The 22,758-nt window shown below is 43.7% G+C and overlaps 1 protein-coding gene across 6 annotated transcripts in view; it reads left to right on the top strand.

Moving 5' to 3' along the window:
- The window catches only part of MLPH (melanophilin), a 101,944-nt gene that overhangs the window by 57,635 nt on the left and 21,551 nt on the right, over positions 1-22,758 (top strand). For 2 of the 6 annotated variants that reach the window (XM_075317515.1, XM_075317520.1), the window contains 5 exons: positions 9,074-9,199; positions 9,380-9,581; positions 18,780-19,006; positions 21,557-21,640; positions 21,718-21,897. In XM_075317515.1, the coding sequence (XP_075173630.1) occupies positions 9,074-9,199; positions 9,380-9,581; positions 18,780-19,006; positions 21,557-21,640; positions 21,718-21,897 (819 nt within the window). The remainder of the gene's footprint in view (positions 1-9,073; positions 9,200-9,379; positions 9,582-18,779; positions 19,007-21,556; positions 21,641-21,717; positions 21,898-22,758) is intronic. The other 4 variants (XM_075317516.1, XM_075317518.1, XM_075317519.1 and 1 more) reach the window with 4 other exon arrangements.

The following is a 22,758-nucleotide window of genomic DNA, read 5'->3' as shown; positions in this document are numbered from 1 at the left end:
ACGCACAAACGACGGGGGCGGGTATGATCGCACAATAGATCGTGCCGTGTGACTCCGGCATTAGAATCTGTCAGTGACCTGATTCTGACAGGAAGTTTGAAACTTTTCTCTATATTTTACTGAGTTATTCTTAGCTGATTTATGACCACAAACCACATCAAAGGTGAGCTGAACATTCATATGATCAGATTTCTACTGAGAGTCGCTCAATAAAAGAAAGATAATATTACAAACTCCCTATGAAGCTCACTAACAGAGTCTAAAGGGGGCTTTACACGCTACGATATCGTTAATGTTTTATCGTCGGGGTCACGTTGTTAGTGACGCACATCCGGCGTCATTAACGATATCGCAGCTGTGACACTGACCAGCGACCTTAAACAACCTCAAAAATGGTGAAAATCATTCACCATGGAGAGGTCGTCCCAAACTCAAAAATCGGTAAGGGTTGTTTTTAGTTGTGGTTCGTCGCTCCTGCGGCAGCACACATCGCTATGTGTGACACCACAGGAGCGAGGAACGTCTCCTTACCTGCCGCCGGCCACAATGCGGAAGGAAGGAGGTGGGCGGGATGTTACGTCCCGCTCATCTCCGCCCCTCCGCTTTGATTGGCCGGCCGCTTAGTGACGTTGCGGTGACGTCGTTGTGATGCCGAACGTCCCCCCCCCCTTGAAGGAGGGATTGTTCGGCAGTCACAGCGACGCCGCCGACCAGGTAAGTACATGTGACGCTGCCGTAGCGATAATGTTCGCTACGGCAGCGATCACAAACAATTGCATGCGCGACGGGGGCGGGTACTTACACGCTCGATATCGCTAGAAATTGCTAGCGATATCGCTACCGTGTAAAGCCCTCTTTAGATAACTCATTCTGCGTTCAGCAATAGGAAAGGGTGCCTAATTATTAATGAAGCCCAGTTGCAAAATTTATTTTTATTCCAAAATACAGCCGTGGAAATAAGTATTGAACATGTCACCAATTTTCTATGTAAATATATTTTTAAAAGTGCTATTGGCATGAATTTCTCACCTGATGTCAATAACAACCCATCCAGTTCACACAGGCAAAGAAATCAAACCATAGATGTCTATACATTTTGTGAAGTGTAATAATGAGAAATGACAAAGGGAAAAGGTATTCAACACGCTTACTGAAATTTATATAATACTTCATACAAAAGCCCTTGCTGGTGATGACAGCTTCAAAATGCCTCCTTTATGGAGAAATTAATCACATATATTGCTCAGATGTTATTTTGGCCCATCTTCCACACAAACACTTTTCAAATCTTGAAGGTCACTTCGGCTCCTTCTATGAACTCTGAGCTTTAGTTCCTTTCATAAATTTTCTATTGGATCCAGCTCTGGTGATTGCTGGGACATTTTAGCTGCTTTATTTTCTCTCTCTGAAACCAATTGAGAGTTTCCTTGTTTGTTTGGCATCATTGTCTTGCTGAAATTTCCACCCTCATTTCATCTTCATCATCCTGGAAATGGCAGCAAATTTTTATCAAGAATGTCTCTGTACATTTGTCTATTCATCCTTCCATCAATTATATGAATTTTGCTGAAAAACAGCCCCACACCATGATGTTTCCACCTCCAAACTTCACTGTTGTTTTTTGGGCAGGATTCAGCTTTGCTAAAGCTGTATGATCCACAAAAGAAGATAGAAAAAGATAGGGAATCCAGCTCACTATGCAATTTTGTTTCATTCATTTTCATTTCATTCATTATCGCTTGGATAACATAGCCTTTGAACAATATCATGATTAAAAGTGCTACATACACGGTACAAAGATATATTTTACTTGTACATACACTTGAAACGCATAGATGGAAGTGCTATTATATCCATTATATTTTGTCCAAAGGACATGTTATCCACGCGATAATGATGTGTATCGGGTAACCATCGTGACAAGGGCGGAACCTCCGCTGCCAGACCGCTGACGTCAAAGGCAGGAGCCGCTTGCCTCTGATTGGTTAGTGCACTGCCTTTGAGTAGCGGCTGACAGCGGAAGTTCCTCCCTCTTTGCAAAGGTTACCGATACACATCCTGTAGCGGCGAACTTCAAGAACCGTGAGGCCAGCAATGCAACGGAAGGTAAGGTGAGCATAATATGTGTGTGTTTGTATGTGTTTCTGCGTGTTTGTGTGTGTTTTTGCGGACTGTAAGAGCAGGTCAGAGATGTACGGAACCGGAAGTGTGTGCAGTGAGTATTTTGCTCGTACGGCAAAGCTTGCTCGTAAAGTGAGTTACAAATTTACATCAAGCTTTGCTTGTTAAGCGGAATACTCGCTAACTGGGTTACTCGTTAACCGAGGTTCCACTGTACTGCAAAGAGAAACTGTGGTTACAGCACAGCATATGCTTCTCTACAAATGCGCATACAGCACATGACACATTAAGTGTTCCCATCTATGATCGTTTCTAAGGGTATGCGCATACAACGTCTTTTTCAGGTGCTGCGTAACGCGCCTGAAAAAGCGCTGAAGAAATGTTTGGAAGCCATTTGCTATTTTATACATACAATGAAAAATAAAAAAAAGCTCGTAGTGAAGCCGTCTCAAATGAAGACCTAAATGATGCTTCATGAAAAACACCACTGGTCTTCTGCTTGAAAAAACTGGTTATGCCTGCGTCTAAGGCCCCTTTCACACGTCAGTGATTCTGGAACGTTTGTGCTTTTTTTAAAACGTACCAGAATCACTGACATACGCAGACCCATTATAATCAATGGTCTGCTCACACATCAGTGATTTTTCACTGAACGTGTCTCCGTGCAGCGTGCACGTGTGGCCGTGATTCTGCACGGAGACATGTCAGTTTTTGTCTGGCATCACTGATGACCCACGGACCACACTATGGTGTGATCCGTGTGATCAGTGAAACAAGTACAAGAAAATCACGGACATATTAAATATTCAAAATTTTCAACTTACCTTGCCTGCGATTCGCTGTGCCTCCTCCGCTATATTCATGAGAGCAGGAACTGCCGACCAGGAAGTAGGTACAGAGAGCGGTGGGTGGACGCTGCAGACCTGAGGAGATCAGCACTATGGACAGCAGCAATGAAGGCAGGTGAGTAATGTCCATATGCAATCACGGGATCACGGATCACAGATTGCACATGGACAACCCACGTGTGCCGTGAATCACGGAACATGGTGGGACATGTGCGTGTTTTACACGTCAGTGAAGAACGTCAGTGTTTTTCACTGACGTGTGAAACGGGCCTAATAGATGACATGTGCACATACCTTTGGAATCATCTGGGTGAATATTGGGGGTCAAATCAAATGACGAGAACTTACTGCATACTGGTTATACATTAGAGGGGACCTAAGTTCCCCCAGTAATAACCAGAACAATACTTGTCAGAAGAAAGTGCCAACCACAATAAATATGTAATATCTAAAGGTGAGTGTATGTACATTATGTGTATGTGTGTGTGTATGTACATGCGACGGTGCAAATTCCTTTAGTGAACAATCACAAAATTTTGCAGACGACTCATTTGACTCAGGGAATGTCATAGACTATGTTTTGAGGGGAAAATTTAACCCCGCAATTTACAGTTAGGCTATGTGCGCACGTTGCGTTTTTTCCTGCGGAAACGCTGCGTTTCTTTATCGTTCCTATGGGAGACCCAGACCATGGGTGTATAGCTACTGCCTCCGGAGGACACACAAAGTTACTACACTCAAAACGTGTAGCTCCTCCCTCCCAGTATATACACCCCCTGCTAGCCAGTCCTAGCCAGTTTTTCATGCTTTGTGTCAGGAGGATCACACACACACATGCATCCTTTTTTGATTTTCATTTTTTCTACAGATTTGGAAGAAAAGCGGGTCCACTGGACCCCCGGCATGTCCCTTCACACCCCCCTGGCGGCGGTGCTGTTAAGGTTGATTCAGGGCAAGAGCCCTTCATGCCGCGCTCCTTCACCATCCCATGCTGGGGCTCTGGCTTGAAGTGGGAGCCAACACGGTTCTCACTGCTTTGCAGGAGACCGGCCTCCATCCGCAGCCCTTTGACAGGACCCTGCTGGACGGAGCACTGGACCCCCACCCCACCCAGGGACTGGACCCTGCGTCTCAAAGCTAAGTATAGAGACGTTATTCAGAGGGTCCTTCTGCAATGTGGGGCACTTTATTAGGGGGACAGTGTTTGACTTGATAATGCTGCTTTTACTGTGTTTCCGGCCGGTTCCACTGTTTTTTTCTGTGTACCGCGCCGATGATGCCTGATTTTCGGCCGCATGTTTAACTCTAGGCCCCGGCTTCAGCCGCGGCCTAGTTTCGTCTCGTTCCCCTGCATGTCAGTCATGCAGGGGGACGCTGCAGCGCCGCCCAACCGCCGCTCTGCACAGGGGAGGACACTCCTTGTTGAGGAGATGATTCCCTCCCCTGTACATTTCTTAGCCCTCCGATTCCCGCTCCTGGGTTAACCCCCGCCCTCCCCCCTCACTCTAGCGCCATTTTCTCAGCGTTCTTAGTACGCTGATCGGCGCTGGCTGCTCTGCAGTGCAGAGGGAGTGAATATCTGGCTGGGGGTCCAGGCTTGGAACCTGGGGGGGCACTCACAATAGCGGCCTGACAAGTCACAACCTCTGGTTGTGCACTTTTATATACTATCAGGGCATTGTGAAGGAGTTAATTCTTTATTATAGAACCTCCTCCTCAGCAGCTTGTCTCACTAGGAGCAAAGCTCCAAGGCTGTACACTACATGTTCTGCATGTAGGCTCATATTGCCTGAACCGGCACAGACCCATACTGTAATGGTTCTTAGGTGGTGGTGCCTCAGCCTGGAGTCTCCCCAGGCTGAACCCCTGTCTTGTGTTTTCTAGACATTCTAGACAGAGCCCCCCACCTCTGCAGCAGGTCTCACAGAGCGAGGCTGCAGGCTGTTTTTTATTATCCACTGCTGGTAATCTCGTACGGCTGTACCGAGCTCATAACCGCTGTGGCCCCTCAGCTTGGAGGCTCATGCATGGTCCCTCCAGCTGCTCCGGGTTCGGTGGCTGACCCCTGGGGGAATCTCTTTTTCCAGGGGTCGGCTGTCCCGGCATCCGCTGAGCATGCAACCCCCTTCTCAGGGCGTTTTCTGCTTGCTCAGCAAAGCTCACAGACCCCGTCCTCCTGACAGGGAGACGCAGGGTCCCCTGTCCTCCCCGTCCCGCAGCTCCGATACGAGCTGACTCACTGGACGAGGAGGATGTCTCTATCAGGGGCTCGGACGCTGCTTTACGTACTTTGATCCGCAATTTTCCTGCCTTCCTTTTGTCCGGCTCCTGTTCATCGCTTGAGAAAGCGTTGCATATCCTGGATCTGGTGCGGGCGCTCCGGATCTATGTGTCTTGCACCGCCGTTATTAGGCAGTGCACCTCTCTCTGGTGCTGACCGCTAGTCAGCGTAGCGGTCTCTCGGCATCTAAGCCGACCCTGGTTCGTTGGCTTAGGTCGGCCATTTCCGAGGCCCAACAAGTGTACTCAAGTGCCTTCCCCGCCGGGGATCAGAGCACATTTGTTCAGACCTGTCGGTGCCTTTTGGGCTTTCAGGCTCCAGGCTACGGCTCAGTAGGTCTGTCAGACTGCAGCTCGAATTAGTCTGCATACTTTTTTCGAAGCTCTATCCAAGGCATGCTTATGCTTTGGCAGACGCGGGCTTAGGCAGACGCATCTTTCAGGCGTCTGTCGCCCATTTGTGAAGTTAGGTTTTGCCTGCTTCTCAGTTGTCTGTTTATTCCCACCCATGGACTGCTTTGGAACGTCCCATGGTCTGGGTCTCCCATAGGAACGATAAAGAAAAACAGAATTTTGTTTACTTACCGTAAATTCTTTTTCTTATAGTTCCGTCATGGGAGACCCAGCACCCTCCCTATTGCCTGTTGGCAGGTTTCTTGTTCCGGTGTCTTCACCGGCTGTTATTGTTGTAGACAGAGGTTCCGGTTCTTCCGGTTTTTACTCTGTCTCTTCTTGTGGGTGGATGTCCTCCTTCAGCTTTTGCACTAAACTGGCTAGGACTGGCTAGCAGGGGGTGTTATACTGGGAGGGAGGAGCTACACGTTTTGAGTGTAGTAACTTTGTGTGTCCTCCGGAGGCAGTAGCTATACACCCATGGTCTGGGTCTCCCATGACGGAACTATAAGAAAAAGAATTTACGGTAAGTAAACAAAATTCTCTTTTTTGAACTACAGCGTTTTCAGTGCCAAATTGCATGTGTTCAGCTTCCCCAGCAAAGTCAGAAAAATCAATGCACATGCTGCGTTTGTAAACGCAGCGTTTTGGATGCCCAAAATTGCTGCGGGAAAAAAAGCAGCATGTCACTTCTTTTGTGCTTTGTACCTGCGTTCTCCACCCATTGAAATCAATGATGTGAGTCAAAACGCAACCAAAATGCACTTGGACTGCATTTTTGTTGCGTTCCGCATGCTTTTTTGACAGAGAGAGACTTTTCAGTCTCTCTCTGTCAATGTCGATCAATCTCTGTCTGTGGATGTCGGTGAATCTCCCTCTGTCAGTCGGTCGGTCTCTTTCTCTGTCAGTTGGTCGCTCTGTCTGCCTCTCTCTCTGTCGGTCGGTCTCTCTCTCTGTCTGTCCCTCTCTCTGTCCATTGGTCAGTCTCTCCCCCTCTCTCATACTCACCGATTCCTGATCACCGGCGCGGCGCTGCACAGCTGTCACACTACTCCTGCGGCTTTTCCTCTTTTGAAAATGCCGGCCGCTCATTATTCAATCTGGTATTCCCTGCTTTCTCCGCCCACCGGCACCTATGATTGGTTGCAGTCAGACATGCCCCCACGCTGAGTGACAGCTGTCTCACTGCAACCAATGACAGCTGCAGGTGGGCGGGTCTATATTGTGCAGTAAAATAAATAAATAATTTTAAAAAAAAACCGACGTGCGGTCCCCTCCAATTTTGATACCAGCCAGGGTAAAGCCACACGGCTGAAGGCTGGTATTCTCAGGATGGGGAGCGCTACGTTATGGGGAGCCCCCAGCCTAACAACATTAGCCAGCAGCTGCCCGGAATTGCCGCATCCTTTAGATGCCACAGTCCCGGGACTTTACCCGGCTCATCCCGAATTGCCCTGGTGCGGTGGCAATCGGGGTAATAAGGAGTTAATAGCAGCAGCCCATAGCTGCCACCAAGTCCTAGGTTAATCATGGCAGGCGTCTCCCCAAGATACCTTCCATGATTAAGCTGTAAGTTAAAGAAAATAAACACATACACCCGAAAAAATCCTTTATTTGGAATAAAAGACAAAAAAAACCACCCTCTTTCACCACTTTGTTAAAATCCTCAAATACTCCTCCAGGTCCGACGTAATCCACACGAGGTCCCGCGACGCTCTCAGCTCTGCTACATAAAGCTGACGAGCGGTCAGAGACCAGACCGATCTCTGTCAACTCCACGCAGCAACTGAAGTGAGCCGCGCGATCGACGATGAAGTCACAGGTCAGTTGCGGTCTCGGGTGGAGGACTCCAGCTGGCCGCGGGTAACCTGAGTGACGGCAGCGCTAATCGCGCTGCTCACTTCAGTCACTCAGGGGATTAGCGGTGAGTCCTTCACGGGTGACCGCTAGTCAGGACGCCACACACAGGAAGAGCCGCGGTATGACAATGAAGTCGGGTGAAGTTCACCCGAGTTCATTCTCATTGCGTGACTCTGTCTCTGTGTGCTGTCAGCCGGCATGTAGCAGAGCTGAATTGCCGGGGGAACGCACTGTCAAAAATGTATCCAAAACGCATGGAAAAAGCATCCAAAATACATGCGTTGTGGATGCATTTTTTTTACAAACGCAGTGTCCAGTCTGCCAGAGGGTGCGTTCTTTTCTGCACTGCAGAGAACGCAACGTGCACACATACCCTTATTCGCCAAAAAACCTACTTACATTAGTCAATGGAGCTGGAAGCTACAGGTCATTAATAGGAGCTGTGATTGGTTGCTATAGGCAACAAAGGTCATTCTTCGTATGAAACTTATGTGTGAGGTAATATGATTTTGCTGGAGAGACGGACACAGAGAGACAGACACAGAGAGACAGACACAGAGAGACAGACACAGAGAGACAGACACAGAGAGACAGAGACAGACACAGAGACAGACAGTGAGACACTTAAGGGTGCTTTACACGCTGCGACATCGCCAGCGATAGCTAGCGATGTCGAGCGCGATAGCACCCGCCCCCGTCGTTCTTGCGACATTTGGTGATCGCTGCTGTAGCGAATATTATCGCTACGGCAGCGTCACATGCAGATACCTTGTCAGCGACGTCGCTGTAACCGCCGAACAATTCCTCCTTCAAGGGGGAGGTGCGTTCGGTGTCATAGCGACGTCACTGCAGCGTCACTATGCGGCTGCCCAATAGCAGAGGAGGGGCGGAGATGAGCGGCCGGAACATGCTGCCCACCTCCTTCCTTCCTCATTGCCGGTGGACACAGGTAAGGAGATGTTTGTCGTGCCTGCGGTGTCACACATAGCGATGTGTGATGGCGCAGGAACGATGAACAACCTCGCTATTGACCAGACAACGATTTTTGGTAAATGAACGACCTGTTACAGACCAACGATTTTTAACTCTTTTGCGATCGTTTAAGGTCGCTCCTAGGTGTCACACGCTGCGATGTCGCTAACGGCGCCGGATGTGCGTCACTAACACCATTACCCCGACGATAGATCGATAGCGATGTCGCAGCGTGTAAATGGCCCTTAAGTTACTATCCCGGACAATGCCGGGTACTACAGTTAGTATATATATATATATATATATATATATATATATATATATATATATATATATATATATAATGAAGCTATGTAGATATTGGAGGGTGGACATTCACTTTCACTGTAACATGAGTTTTATTCTGGACCATGCACATATTACATACAGTGCACTTGGGCATTTATTACACACTGTCATGTAGTTTAGCTTATGGTATGAACCCAATTCTATTCGATACTGCGATTCAGGAGTAGTGGGATATGGGGTTTATGTATTCATACCTGATTATTTTTCTGCTCTTTTCTTATTTTACTTGTCAATGAATTTCCCTCTGAAAGATGCGCAAGACCAAGCGTCTCCTGTCCGTTCATCCGTTTGACTTTGACAATGATTCTGAGTATTCCGCTCAATCACGCAGACAATCAATGCAGCTTTCTCCATCTCTAGAACAAGATGTTTTCCAGGTATCTTTGGGGCTCAGGTGCTATCACTATTTCCATAATTCACAACTTGATTCACATGGTGGTTGGGTGGCATATAATGGGTGGAAATACCAAGCTTCACCTGTGCTTTGTACACAAGTATTTGTGATCGTTTGACAGCAAACTAAACTTTGGTATTTTCCATGACACTTTGTTCCACAGTCATTTTCTGAGTTCACCAGCTCTGGTAAAGATGTGGCTCAAAAAGGCACGCTCATTGCTGAGGCGGAGCTGGCATCTGTGTTCCACCAGCTACTCCAGGAACAAGGCCAAAAAGTCACCAATCCAGAGCAGGAGTTCAGCACTGAAGTCAGATTAACACTGAACTCTCGACGTCGCAGTCTGGAAAACATCCGGAGGTCCAGTAAGTACAAGCCCCTAGAGCTTCAACATGATTAATACTAGAGCAGTGAAGGTTCTCATCTCTTTATGTCACTTTAATATGTTCTACACATTTTCCAAACCCCACTGTCTACACATCCCACAAATGTTTGATCAGATTGGGATCTGCAGAATTTGTAGTCCAAATCAATGAACACTTTATGTTCCTCTTATCAATTTGAACATTTTTGGCAATGCAGCAGGGGGCTTTAACCTGAAGGAGGACCAATACCAATGAGAATAGTATTGCCATGAACATACCTGGTCTGCACCAATGGTTTGTTTTATATACATATATATATATATATATATATATATATATATATATATATATATATATATATATATATATACACAGTACAAACCAAAAGTTAGTTTGGACACACCTTCTCATTCAAAGTGTTTTCTTTATTTTCATGACTCTGAAAATTGTAGATTCACATTGAAGACATCAAAACTGTAAATTAAAAAATGTGGAATGAAATACTTACAAAGGTGTGAAACATCTGAAAATATGTCTTATATTCTAGGTTCAAAGTAGCCACCTTTTGCTTTCATTACTACTTTGCACACTCTTGGCATTCTCTTGATGAGCTTCAAGAGGTAGTCACCGGAAATGGTTTTCCAACAGTCTTGAAGGAGTTCCCAGAGATGCTTAGCACTTGTTGGCCCTTTTGTCTTCACTCTGCGGTCCAGCTCACCCCAAACCATCTCGATTGGGTTCAGGTCTGGTGACTGTGGAGACCACGTCATCTGATGTAGCACCCCAACACTCTCCTTCTTAGTCAAATAGCCCTTACACAGCCTGGAGGTGTATTTGGGGTCATTGTCCTGTTGAAAAATAAATGATGGTCCAACTAAACGCAAAAAGGATGGAATAGCACGCCGCTGCAAGATGCTGTGTTCGGTATGCCTTCAATTTTGAATAAATCCCCAACAGTGTCACCAGCAAAGCACCCCCACACCATCACACCTCCTCCTCCATGCTTCACGGTGGGAACCAGCCATGTAGAGTCCATCCGTTCGCCTTTTCTACAAAGCCACGGTGGTTGGTTCCAAAGATCTCAAATTTGGACTCATCAGACCAAAGCACAGATTTCCACTGGTCTAATGTCCATTCCTTGTGTTCTTTAGCCCAACAAGTCTCTTCTGCTTGTTGCATGTCCTTAGCAGTGGTTTCCTAGTAGCTATTTTACCATGAAGGCCTGCTGCACAAAGTCTCCTCTTAACAGTCGTTCTAGAGATGAGAAGGTGTGTCCAAACTTTTGGTCTGATACATATATATATATATATATATATAAATATGCTCAAGAATCTCCATATGCTGTAAATGAAAATATGATTAGGCAGAACAAGCCTTCTTCTTTCATTACAAATAACATCTATAGTACATGAAAACCCATAATACTATTAAGTCCATACTATAGTAGAACTTGAGGATAAATAAATTACCAAATATACACCTTCTTCCATTACTGTGTGGTTCAATTCTGTTCCATGAGTTTTTGTTGCCCATGACCCTGCCACCTGTTCACCAGTTGTCCCCTTTCTTCTCGCTTATGACCATTTTTCCTGTATTCTCTTCACCTGTCAATGAGTTTAATGCTAAGGCTGATTGATGAGAATTACGCAGCACTGGAGACTTGCACTTAGGCTACATACACACACCGTGTAAAACGGACCTTTAAAGTCCCGTGTGTCATCTGTGTTGCCTTCATGTTGCGCCTGATTTTCATCAACTGTTTTTACAAACTGAAGCAGGTAACTGTCTGAACATTATATCCATTGACTTTTAATAATAGGCCAGTGAAATATGTATGGAAAACTGAAGCAAAAAGTATGGCCTTGATTCATCAACAATAACATTGTTTACAACAGTCTTAATGAGGCGGCGTGCTAGAGTCAGAGATGCTTGATTCATTAAGGCACGCATGTTTCTTACTGAATGTAAGCGCCTCTGATGCGTGTCTCTCACCTCACCACAAATCTTTCTCCAGTTAGAGACTGGCATAAGATTTTGACATCACAGCTCGTCATGAATTAGATGCGTTGTCACACCCCTGTCCCATCCATGTTCCATCCATTTTGCCAAAACTGCAAAACTCTGCATTGCACAAACGTTTTGCAATGATTTTATTGCTTTTATGAATTGAGGCCTAGGTCTTCTGCTTTTCATCCATGTTTAATGAATCCCACAAGTCCTCTAATCATGTTAGAACAGATCCTGCATAGATTCATTGGGATCCATTTTTTAACATGAGTGTCTATGGACAACGGATCAGTTAACAGATGGCTATTTATCTTCCATTTGTGACGGATCCGGTAAGAAAACAACGGATTTGTTCCAAATGCAAGAAAAACGGATGGCTAAATACACTAGCAATCTGTTAATGGACCCATTGCCCATAGACTCCACGTGTTAAAAACAGATCCGGCCAACATCCATTATTTAAAGGGAACCTGTAACCGGATGTTTATAATACTTACCTAACGGTTGGTGCAGAGCAGACTGGTCCGTTTTTCGGGTCCCGTGCCTCCTCTTTCGGTCATCTTTGTCCTCCTTCTGAAGCTAGTGTGGATGACACGTTCTACGTCATCTACTTTAGCCGATAGTGAGGTCCTGCGCAGGCGCACTTTGATCTATCTTGCAGGGCAGATCAAAGTGCGCCTACTCAAAACCTCACTATCGGCTAGTGTAGATGACATAAAACGCATCATTCACACTGGCTTCAGAAGGAGGATAAAGATGGCCAAAAGACACGCACCGACCATTAGGTGAGTATTCTAAACATCCGGTGACAGGTTTCCTTTAACAACGGACAAAAACGTTGTGGTTGCACAACTTTTTGCCACCGGATTTCTAACGGATCCATGATAACGAATGACTACAGCACATGTAAACTCAGCCTAAGTCTGATCTATAAAATGAGAGAGAATAGGACATGCACTGAGTCTCGAGGACCAGGCAAGCAAATCTATATCTAAAATAGATGGCTTTGGAATCAGATTTGAACACGTCGATGTGATATTTCTGTCTAAATACTTTTTCCCATGTTGTGTATAAGATATAAAGATGAACGTGATTTCCCACTATTATTCTTGTTCTAACAGATGGACTCGCACACCATTTAGTTGTTCTGTTACATATTAAAAACAGAATAACGCAATTTATGGCCGGAGTCATGTGTTACATTATCTACTCCAATAATATCAGTAAGGTTTCCATTTCACTATCCGTCATTTATTGGAAAGCAATAGTGTGCTATTTTTCCGGTAACAATGATAGAATCTGTGATGGAAGCCACAACACTTACAGTTAGCTCCAGAAATATTTGGACAGTGACAAAAGTTTTAGCATTTTTACCTGTATACCAAAACCTATTCATAATACAGTTATACAATCAATATGGTCTTAAACTACTGTAGACTGTCAACTTTAATTTGAGGGTATTCACATCATAATTGAAATAAAGGTTTAGGAATTACAGCTCTGTAATATGTATCAGCCTCTTTTTCAAGGGACCAAAAGTAACTGGACAATTATCTCAAAAGCTCTTTAATGGGCTGCATGGGCTATTCCCTCATTAATCCATCATCAATAAATTAGTTGGGTAAAAGGTCTGGAGCTGATTCCAGGTGTGGCATTTCCACTTGTAAGCTGTTGTTGTAAACCCACCCACAACATGCAGTCAAAGGATCTCTCAATAGAAGAGAAACACACCATCATTAGGCTGTAAAAAAAAAAAAAAAAGAAATCCATCAGAAAAATACCAGAGCTGTTTGAAGTGGACAAATCAACAGTCTGGTACAATGTGCAAAAAATAGGGCGCACTGCTCAACTTGGGAACTCAAAAAGATCTGGATTTCCATGGAAGACAACACTGATGGATATTCACAAAATCTTTTCTATGGTGAAGAAAAACCCTTTCACAACTTCCACCCAAGTGGAGAACACTCTCTAAGAAGTTGGGTTTCAGTATCTAAAGGCCGCTTTACATGCTGCGATATCGTTACCGATATCGCTAGCGAGTGTACCCACCCCCATCGGTTGTGCGACACGGGCAAATCGCTGCCCGTAGCGCACAACATCGCTCAGACCCATCACACTACTTACCTGCCTAGCGACATCGCTGTAACCGGCAAACCGCCTCCTTTCTAAAGGGGCGGTTCGTTCGGCGTCACAGCGACGTCACTAAGCCAGCGCCCAATATAAGCGGAGGGGCGGAGATGAGCGGGACGTAACATCCCGCCCACCTCCTATCTTCCGCATTGCGGGCGGCCGCAGGTAAGGAGATGTTCCTCGTTCCTGCGGTGTCACACATAGCGATGTGTGCTGCTGCAGGAATGACGAACAACATCGTACATGCAGCAGCAACGATAATTGGGAATAGGGGGGCATGTCACCAATTAGCGATTTTACACGTTTTTGCGACAATGCAAAATCACTCATAGGTGTCACACGCAACAGCATCGCTAAAGCGGCCGGATGTGCGTCACAAATTCCGTGCCCCCTTTAGATCGCTTGAGCGATGTCGTAGCATGTAAAGCGGCCTTTAGTCTACCACAAAGAGAAGACTTCTTGAGACCAAATACAGAGGGGGTCAACCCAAGTTGTAAACGATTAATCAGCCTTAAAAATAGGCCAGATTAGACTTTGACAAAATACATTAAAGAAGCCGTTCAGTTCTGGAAATGCATTCTTTAGAAAGATGAAACAAAGATCGACCTGTACCAGACTGATGGGAAAAATGTTTGGAAAAGGCTTGGAACTGCTCATGATCCAAAGCACAACACATCTTCTGTAAAACATGGTGGAGGCAGTGTGATGGCCGGGCATACATGGCTTCCAATGGCCCTGGGCCACTAGTGTTTATTGATGATGTGACTGAAGACAGAAGCAGGCGGATGAATTCTGATGTGTACAGGGCAATACTTGCTGCTCAAAATCAACCAAATACAGCAAGTTTGATTGAATGGCACTTCACAGTACAGATGGATAACAGGATTGTCAGCTTGCCTTGTTTTTTGAATAGCTTATAAAAAAAAAGAAATCAGACAGGGAACATTTTTTACATACAGAAATTGATCAGAGAAATATGCGACCATGCACAACACTAAAAGGTATATGGTGTAAAATAATAAATATATGTTCCAAAAAAATAGTGTGTGGGTCCTATGGATGTAGCTGACCTACGGTAGCAGAGACTAGGCACCGAGATATAGAACAAAAAATTCTAAGGAGAACCGATTTGGTCAAAAAAGTATAACAAATTTTATTATTAAAATGAATGCCAACTGGCAGAGAGCTAAAAACAGGGGCATCACATGTGTAAATATTGAACAGGTGGGGACAGGTATCAATGTACAGGTATAAGGATACTAGACCTGATGGTTTATAAAGGAAAAAAATTCAGGTATACAAAGCCATATCAAGTTAACATAGTTATTCACAGTAATGTCAATGGTAAATATACAGTAATAAACCATCAGGAATCTGTTTAATAAAAGAGGGTGTAATGATGAACACATATATAACCAGCCAATGAGGGTGTTAAAAGCAAAACTATATGTATAGTTGTCAACTTTAACATTAGTATATGCAGTGGTATGCTGTGGTATGCTGTGTAAATGGATGTTAAGGAGGTATGCATATACAGCTCAAAGAAATTATTAATATGGCCTATTGTGCAAAAATAGAGACATATGTGTCCACATAAATAGGGGAGTAGTGGTGATAAGAAAATCAATGGACCGTGTTCTTCTCTGGGCGCGGTACATTGACGATATCTTTTTTATCTGGCAGGACACTATTGAGTCCCTACATGATTTCATGAATGGACTTAATGACAATGACGTCAATATTCATCTTACCTACCATTTTGATAAACTATTGATTTTTTGGACGTCACTGTCAAGAGGGACTCTAATAACATGTTACAAACTGATCTTTTTCGCAAGGAGACAGCAGTCAATGCTGTACTCCATGCATCATCATCCCATCCTATAACAACCATCCAATCAGTTCCAGTAGGCCAATTTTTAAGGCTAAGACGCATTTGTTCAAATGATCCCGATTTTGAAAAGCAGGCAGAAGCCCTAAAAGAAAGGTTTTATGCTAGAGGATATAGTAGAAGATCTGTAAAAAAAGGCGTATAACAGAGCCAAACATATAACGAGGCAACAAGCTTTATATTCACCAAAAGTAGATAGGTCTTCACCAACTAAAACTTAGATTTATAACCAAATATCATTCACAGTCTGAAACCTTACATTCATGTCTGGCGAGGTATTGGCCCATTCTTCTAGCAGATCCAATCTTTTCCCAATATATTCATGAAAAAACGAACATAACATATAGGAGATCAGACAATTTGAGAGATTGCTTGGTAAAAAGTCACTATTCCAACAAATTAGTGACGTTTCTGGATCAAAACAAGCGACCGTGGGGTTGTTCCCCTTGTGGCAAATGTGTAGCCTGTTCCAACATTGACAATGCTACCACATTCTCCAATTCTGATGCAACTAAAACTTTCAAGATTACACATTCAATAACATGCAATACTACAGCTGTCATTTATTATGCCACTTGCCCTTGTGGACTCATTGATGTCGGCCTTACCTCACGCCAACTCAAAGTACGTGTATGCGAACATGTGAATGGTATTTTAGCAGCCAAAGAAAGTAAAGATTTATTCTCCCTCAAAACAATACCGAAACATTTTAAAATACATCATGGATGTGATGCCTCCCAACTACGTGTACGTGGTATCGACCACCTTATACCCCATATTCGAGGGGGGGACACAAAAAAACAACTTGCCAAAATTGAGGCAAAATGGATATGGACGCTTAACACTTTACATCCCCTGGGCCTCAATGAAAATCTGAGCTTCGTTCCTTTCCTGTGAATTGTTTGTCATCTCTTTTATCTATCATTTTATGGTTTTTAATCTGTTTTTAATTTTCCCCTATGTAAAACAACCTTTTCTTATCACCACTACTCCCCTATTTATGTGGACACATATGTCTCTATTTTTGCACAATAGGCCATATTAATAATTTTTTGAGCTGTATATGCATACCTCCTTAACATCCATTTACACAGCATACCACAGCTCTCATTACTGCATATACTAATGTTAAAGTTGACAACTATACATATGGTTTTGCTTTTAACACCCTCAGTAGCTGGTTGATACCTGTCCCTACCTGTTCAATATTTACACATGTGATGCCCCTGTTTTTAGCTCTCTGCCAGTTGGCATTCATTTTAATAATAAAATTTGTTATACTTTTTTGACCAAATCGGTTCTCCTTAGAATTTTTTGTTCTATATCTCGGTGCGTAGGGAACATTTTTTACAGACACATTGGAAAACCACAAAAAATCATTATGATTATAAGGGATACATGTCTTATAATATGTATATATTATATATAATATGTCTTATACATGCACCAGCAGTTCTGGGTGTATATTGCTAATCCCTGCCTAACAGTCTCAGCCTATAGTAGCATAGATAGAGATATTTAGAAACAGTATTTCTAAAGGTCCTTTATGATATGCTAATGAGCGCAGGGACAAATCGCAAGGGGGTTATTTCCCTTGGATAGTCGGCCCCTTTAGCATGTAAGCACAGCTCTATGCGCAGCTTCAGAGGCATGGTCGCTCACCTCTCTGCTTCCTACGCTAGATTTCGGCTCAGTGCCCATGGATCAGAAGTCCCTGGACTTCCATTCATGCGCACTGCACCAGCTTGAAGCCGGGACACGTACAACCAGCTTTATTGTGCACATGACTGAGGGGCCGACTAGCCAAGGGAACTAACACTCTTGCAACTAGTTCCTGGCTTCATCACCATATCATAAAGGATCTTTAGAAATGTTTTTCTAAAGATCTCTTTATCTATGCTACTAGATGCTGGGACAGTTAGGCAGGGATTAGCAATATGCACCCAGAACTACTCATGGTTCTGGGTGCATATTGCACTGACAGGTTCTCTTTAAGCAAAAAAAAACACAAGCAGGCAACAACTAAAGTTAGCTGGAGTAAAGGCCAGCAAAGCATCAGGAGGAAACCCAGCCTTTGGTGACGTCCATGGCTTCCTGACTGCCTGCAAAGGATTCTCTACTCAGTGTTACAAATTAACATTTTATTTATGATAAAGTTGCTTCGTCCAATTACTTTTGAGCCTCTGAAATGAGGAGGCTTTGCAGAAAAATGGTTGCAATTCTGAAGCGTTTCACAGCATAGTTTTTCAACCCCTTTTATTAAATCTGAAAGTCTCCATTTCAATTATATCGCAGTTGTTTTATTTTAAATCAAAAATAGTAACATGCAGAGCCCAAATCACGAAGATTCGTTTACTGTCCAAATGTTTCTGGACCTAACTTTATATAAATCTGGTCGATATAAGGTCACATTATCATGAAAGTAGAGTATATCTTCTGGATTTTTTGTAACATTAGACCCTTAGTTAAGAGACTAAAGGGTGCTTTACACACTGCGACATCGCTAGCAATATATCGTCGGGGTCACGTCGTTAGTGAAGCACATCCGTCGCTATTAGCGACATCACAGCGTGTGACACCAAGGAGCGACGATCAACGATTGCAAAAATGTCAAAAATCGTTGTTCGTTGACGCGTCGCTCCTTTCCTTAATATCGTTGCTGCTGCAGGTACGATGTTGTTCATCGTTCCTGCGGCATCACACATCGCTATGTGTGACACCACAGGAACGACGAACATCTTCTTACCTGCGTCCACCGGAAAAGAAGGATTGAAGGAGGTGGGCGGGATCTTCCGGCCGCTCATCTCCACTCCTTCGCTTATATTGGACAGCTACCGTGTGACGTCGCTGTGACGCCGCACGAACTGCCCCCTTAGAAAGGAGGCGGTTCGCCGGCCAGAGCGACGTCGCAGGGAAGGTAAGTCCGTGTGATGGGTGTTAGCGATGTTGTGCGCCACGGGCAGCGATTTGCCCATGTCGCACAACCGACAGGGGCGGGTACGTTCGCTAGCGATATCGGTACCGATATCGCAGCGTGTAAAGTACCCTTAAGGCATTTTGAGGTTGTATGAACATAAGAATCAGACCCAAAATCAGAAAATATTTTTTATTGCAACTGCCATAAATAATGTCCAATTTCCCCTTTTTCACCTCTTCCTCCGATCCTTCAGACCTTCCTTGTTTAACAGAATCCCCCCCAGAGTGTTCCATCCCTGATTCCCAACTAACTCGCACCCGCTATCTCCCTAAAGGCAGCCCTTCCCATGTACCTAAGGGATCGCAGTACTCTGGTGACATGGACACTTCGGATGAAGAAAGGGGTGCTATACCCAAAGCTCCCCCCAGACGTAGAAGCCGTGCATCATCTCAGGAAAATGTCCACCAGTCAGGCACACAGGTAACATCCTTAAGGATTTCTGTGCGTCAGTAAAGGTGTCAGAAATCCTGTTTGCAAACATCTTTGTGTTCATGAAATAAAGACGATGAGTTGTTCTGGACTCTTTTGCTTCCTTTGGTTAATGCTTTTGATTGTCATTCACTGCTGAGTCACTGTCATGTTCCTGATATAACATGGGTATAATAAAGCCTACAGTGTGTTGGGCATAATGTTTACCGTTGATGTAATTAGACCCTTTTTATTCCGCGCTTCCTCTTTAATTAAAATCACAGCTAATATTCACTTTTGATGTAAATGATTTTCCCTTCGCTTCCCTCTTAAGCTCTTCACTTCTTTGTATGCTTTTGTTAATTATATTTTCTTAGCTTTGTTCTTGGATTGAGTGTCTCTTACAAAAAAATCATTTAAAGGTTCTTTATTAGGAAAAATGTTGGATGGACACTAGAGTTGAAAAAGAGCCGTAAAGCTTTTATTTATTAACCCTTCTCACCTTCATTAGTTCCTCCATTTTTTTAGTAAAACTTACTTTGAACCAATATTCCTACTCTGTAGAGAAGTTTTTTGTTCCTTAGAAGAGCTGCCTGCTTTAGACAATACCATTTCCATAGACTGTCTTTAATAACCACCCGATTATGGGTTGGTCCACAGTTCAGAGGCCTCAGGATCAGGTGTAATCATTGTAGTTGCCTACAGAAAGTATCCAATATCCTGCAGCACCTCTGTAGGGGAAAATCACCATTACACAGTACCCACTGAAACTAGAGGGTTGTATGCGTAGCGCAGAGACGTTTAGAGTCCTCTAGTGTGCATTGTGCTGTTGGTAGTAGTTTTGGCCAATAGATGGCTGTCCTGAGCTCATAGTGAACCCTCACCCCTTCCTATTTCCTAAAAATTCCCTTATGTGATATTTAAAGGGCGTCTACCAACACAAAATGACTGTTCAAACCAAGCTCAGGCCCTCGGCAAAGTTTCCCAACAACTTGTTATCCATCCATCTTTGCCTTTCTCTGTCTACTGTAAAACCAGAGCTCTTAAGTCAAGGAAATGGGGAGTGGGGATAAATGGAAAACAAATAGGTGGGACTATGCACTTAACTGTTTGACAATGCCAAGGGTGCAAGGAGCGCCTGTGCTTGGTTAGACCAGTGGTTTTGTGCTGACTGTCTCCCTTCATAGATGTCCTTTCAACACCAGATCCCTTTTAGAGTGAAGGCAAACGCAAATACATAAAGGACCTGTTTAATTATCGTAGTAAATCTCTAAAATTTTTAGCAGAATTGCCCACTTTTTAATTATGTAAATTGAATAATTTCACCCTAAGTAATTTTAACATTTATGCAATTAGTGAGTATGTTGGGTTAAATTTACTATATGCAAAGAGACATTTCAGATTTTCCAAGGAAGCACAAGTGAATTGAGTGAGGCCGTGCACATCTAGTCTGAATGTGGCCGGGAATATGCATATTGCATACTAGTGGTCACATGTCCGCTCAGTCTCACAACCAGCAATGGAGAACCCTCCCAGTGTGCACTGCAAAGTGAGCACAGACTTTTGTGAAAAGCCTGGAGAACCTCTTTAAGTAACAAATTGGGGATCTAATATTAGGAAATCCTTAAAGTAAATGTCCGTCCTTGAATACTATTCTTATTTTTATAGTATGTAAGCAAGCTCATATTTGTGTGCCTAACTGCTCAGTTAAGGTTGCCCTAAATATATTCTTGATGCAATCATATAATTCCATTTCGAAAGCTCCAGTGATGTTCTTATTTTCACTCCGTTTCACTTTCGGCCTCGTGCTCTACACAAATGAGAAAGTTTCTTGGGTCTACATATCCCCAGAGCCATGTGTAAAGGGAGCTTGCTGACTGCTCTTTTCACTGGCAAAGCCAGCCCCCACTGTTGTCACTGCCATTGCCTAGCCAGAGAAGAGGACTGGCTAATCTATTGAAATAAGCAGTAGTCCAGCCTTCTGCCCACACAGGAGCTCCCTCTAGTGGTGACAGTAGATGAGCAGAATTTTTACAATAATTTCTATCATATCTTTTCGGCTAAGATGATCTGTTATAAAATGAATCAGAGCTAAATGGCGGACCAGCAACACCAAATTTGGACATTCACTTTAAGGAAACACTGATATGTGCAAAATGGATCAGTTGTTTAGCGTTAAAAGTGCAAAATACCTGAAAGTACTAAAACTTCTTCAATATTGGCACAATTCATACAGTACAGTTATTATTATGCTGTTTATAATGTTTTACGATAACAAAAACAGTGAATAATAAAATCAAACAGCTTTGTGTTTTTCTTGTACATCTTAAGAATTACCTACATTGATTTTAACTCCATGTCTTTGTGATATCGCGGACAATTGTGGGGTCAGGTATTCGTATCTGTGTCTGAGATTCCTGGTGGTGGTGAACACATTCAACCTATTCTTATTCAATAATTTTCTAGTATTGAGTCCTCCCTAAAAGCAGGTAATTTGGTGATGGGAGTAATCTCTTGTGGTGATGGGCCCTGTCCTATGAGTTCCTCTTCCTTCTCTCACAGATCTCTGATCTTAACAAACGCATGTCTGCAATTGAACGCATGCTAAACCGCCTAGAGGAAAGAATCTCCGTGCAGTCAGACGAGGTAATCCCAACTCATTACTGCTCAGAGCAGAAGACAACAAGTATCCATGTAAAGCCTGATATTGTCCAATCCATTAGTCGACAGGTTATGGAGCACACACGGATGCAGACCTGGAGGAAGCAACCCTTAAAAGAAAGATTGGAGAACTTGCCAGTAACCTGAGTGATAAAGGAGGATCCTCTGATGAGGAAAAAGGACCAAAACTCAAGTCAGTAGTGAACACTTACAATCCGGATCCTATTAATCAGATCCAGAAGGTAAATCATTAGGAAATGAATGAACGTCTTATGTTGTTGATTGATAAATAAAAAATATCTTGTAGCCACGTGAAATTCAAGAGTCTCTTGCTTAGAAAGGAAGTAAATCAAATACCTATAGTTTGTAGTCCTAAAAGGGACACCAAACGTGGAGCTTCACTTTAGTAACAACACCATGTATTTTATGAACCATTCTAGAACCAATATTTGTGTAGCGACCAAGCACAAGTTATTTTACTGTTTTACTGGATATGGGCCTCACATCTGGCAGAAATATTATACTCAAAAGGGGAAACAAGTTGCTAGACTGTTTCCCCAGAGGCCTTGGTGGATCCCAGTAGTTCTCCCTCAATATGGCACTTACAATTCTGCTTGGCTTTGATCTTTCTCTGGCTCATCTGGATCTCACTCACCAGTTCTACCTATCTAAGCATATACAAAAAAAGGAAGAAAAAAATTGGGCACTGCAGCACAAAGACTGTGGAGTGGAGCCGTACTTACAGACCTGGTATATAGCTGTCAATGGATTTGATTAGCAACTCCAGGTGGTGCCCAGCCTGCAACGCAGTCACTGTTCAGAAGAATCCAAGTAAAGGAAGAAAGGCAGCATCTTACCATGAGGTTTTTCAGCTTTATTCAAATCATGTGGATTACAGCATGTGGGGGAGAGGGGAGTGCGGGAGCGGCAAGTGGATGACGGCCATTTCAGGCTGCAATAAGCGCTTTGACTAGTCCCCCACATGCTGTAATCCACATGCTTTGAATAAAGCTGAAAAACCTCATGGTGAGATGCCGCCTTTCTTCCTTTACTTGGATTCTATCTAAGCATATGTGTATGCTGAATTGCTTTCACGCGAACAA

This window comes from Anomaloglossus baeobatrachus, chromosome 7, assembly GCF_048569485.1.
Source record: "Anomaloglossus baeobatrachus isolate aAnoBae1 chromosome 7, aAnoBae1.hap1, whole genome shotgun sequence".
NCBI classification, from domain to species: Eukaryota; Metazoa; Chordata; class Amphibia; order Anura; family Aromobatidae; genus Anomaloglossus; species Anomaloglossus baeobatrachus.
The sequence above is the reverse complement of the archived record's forward strand: the minus strand, read 5'-3'. Positions and strand labels throughout refer to the sequence as shown.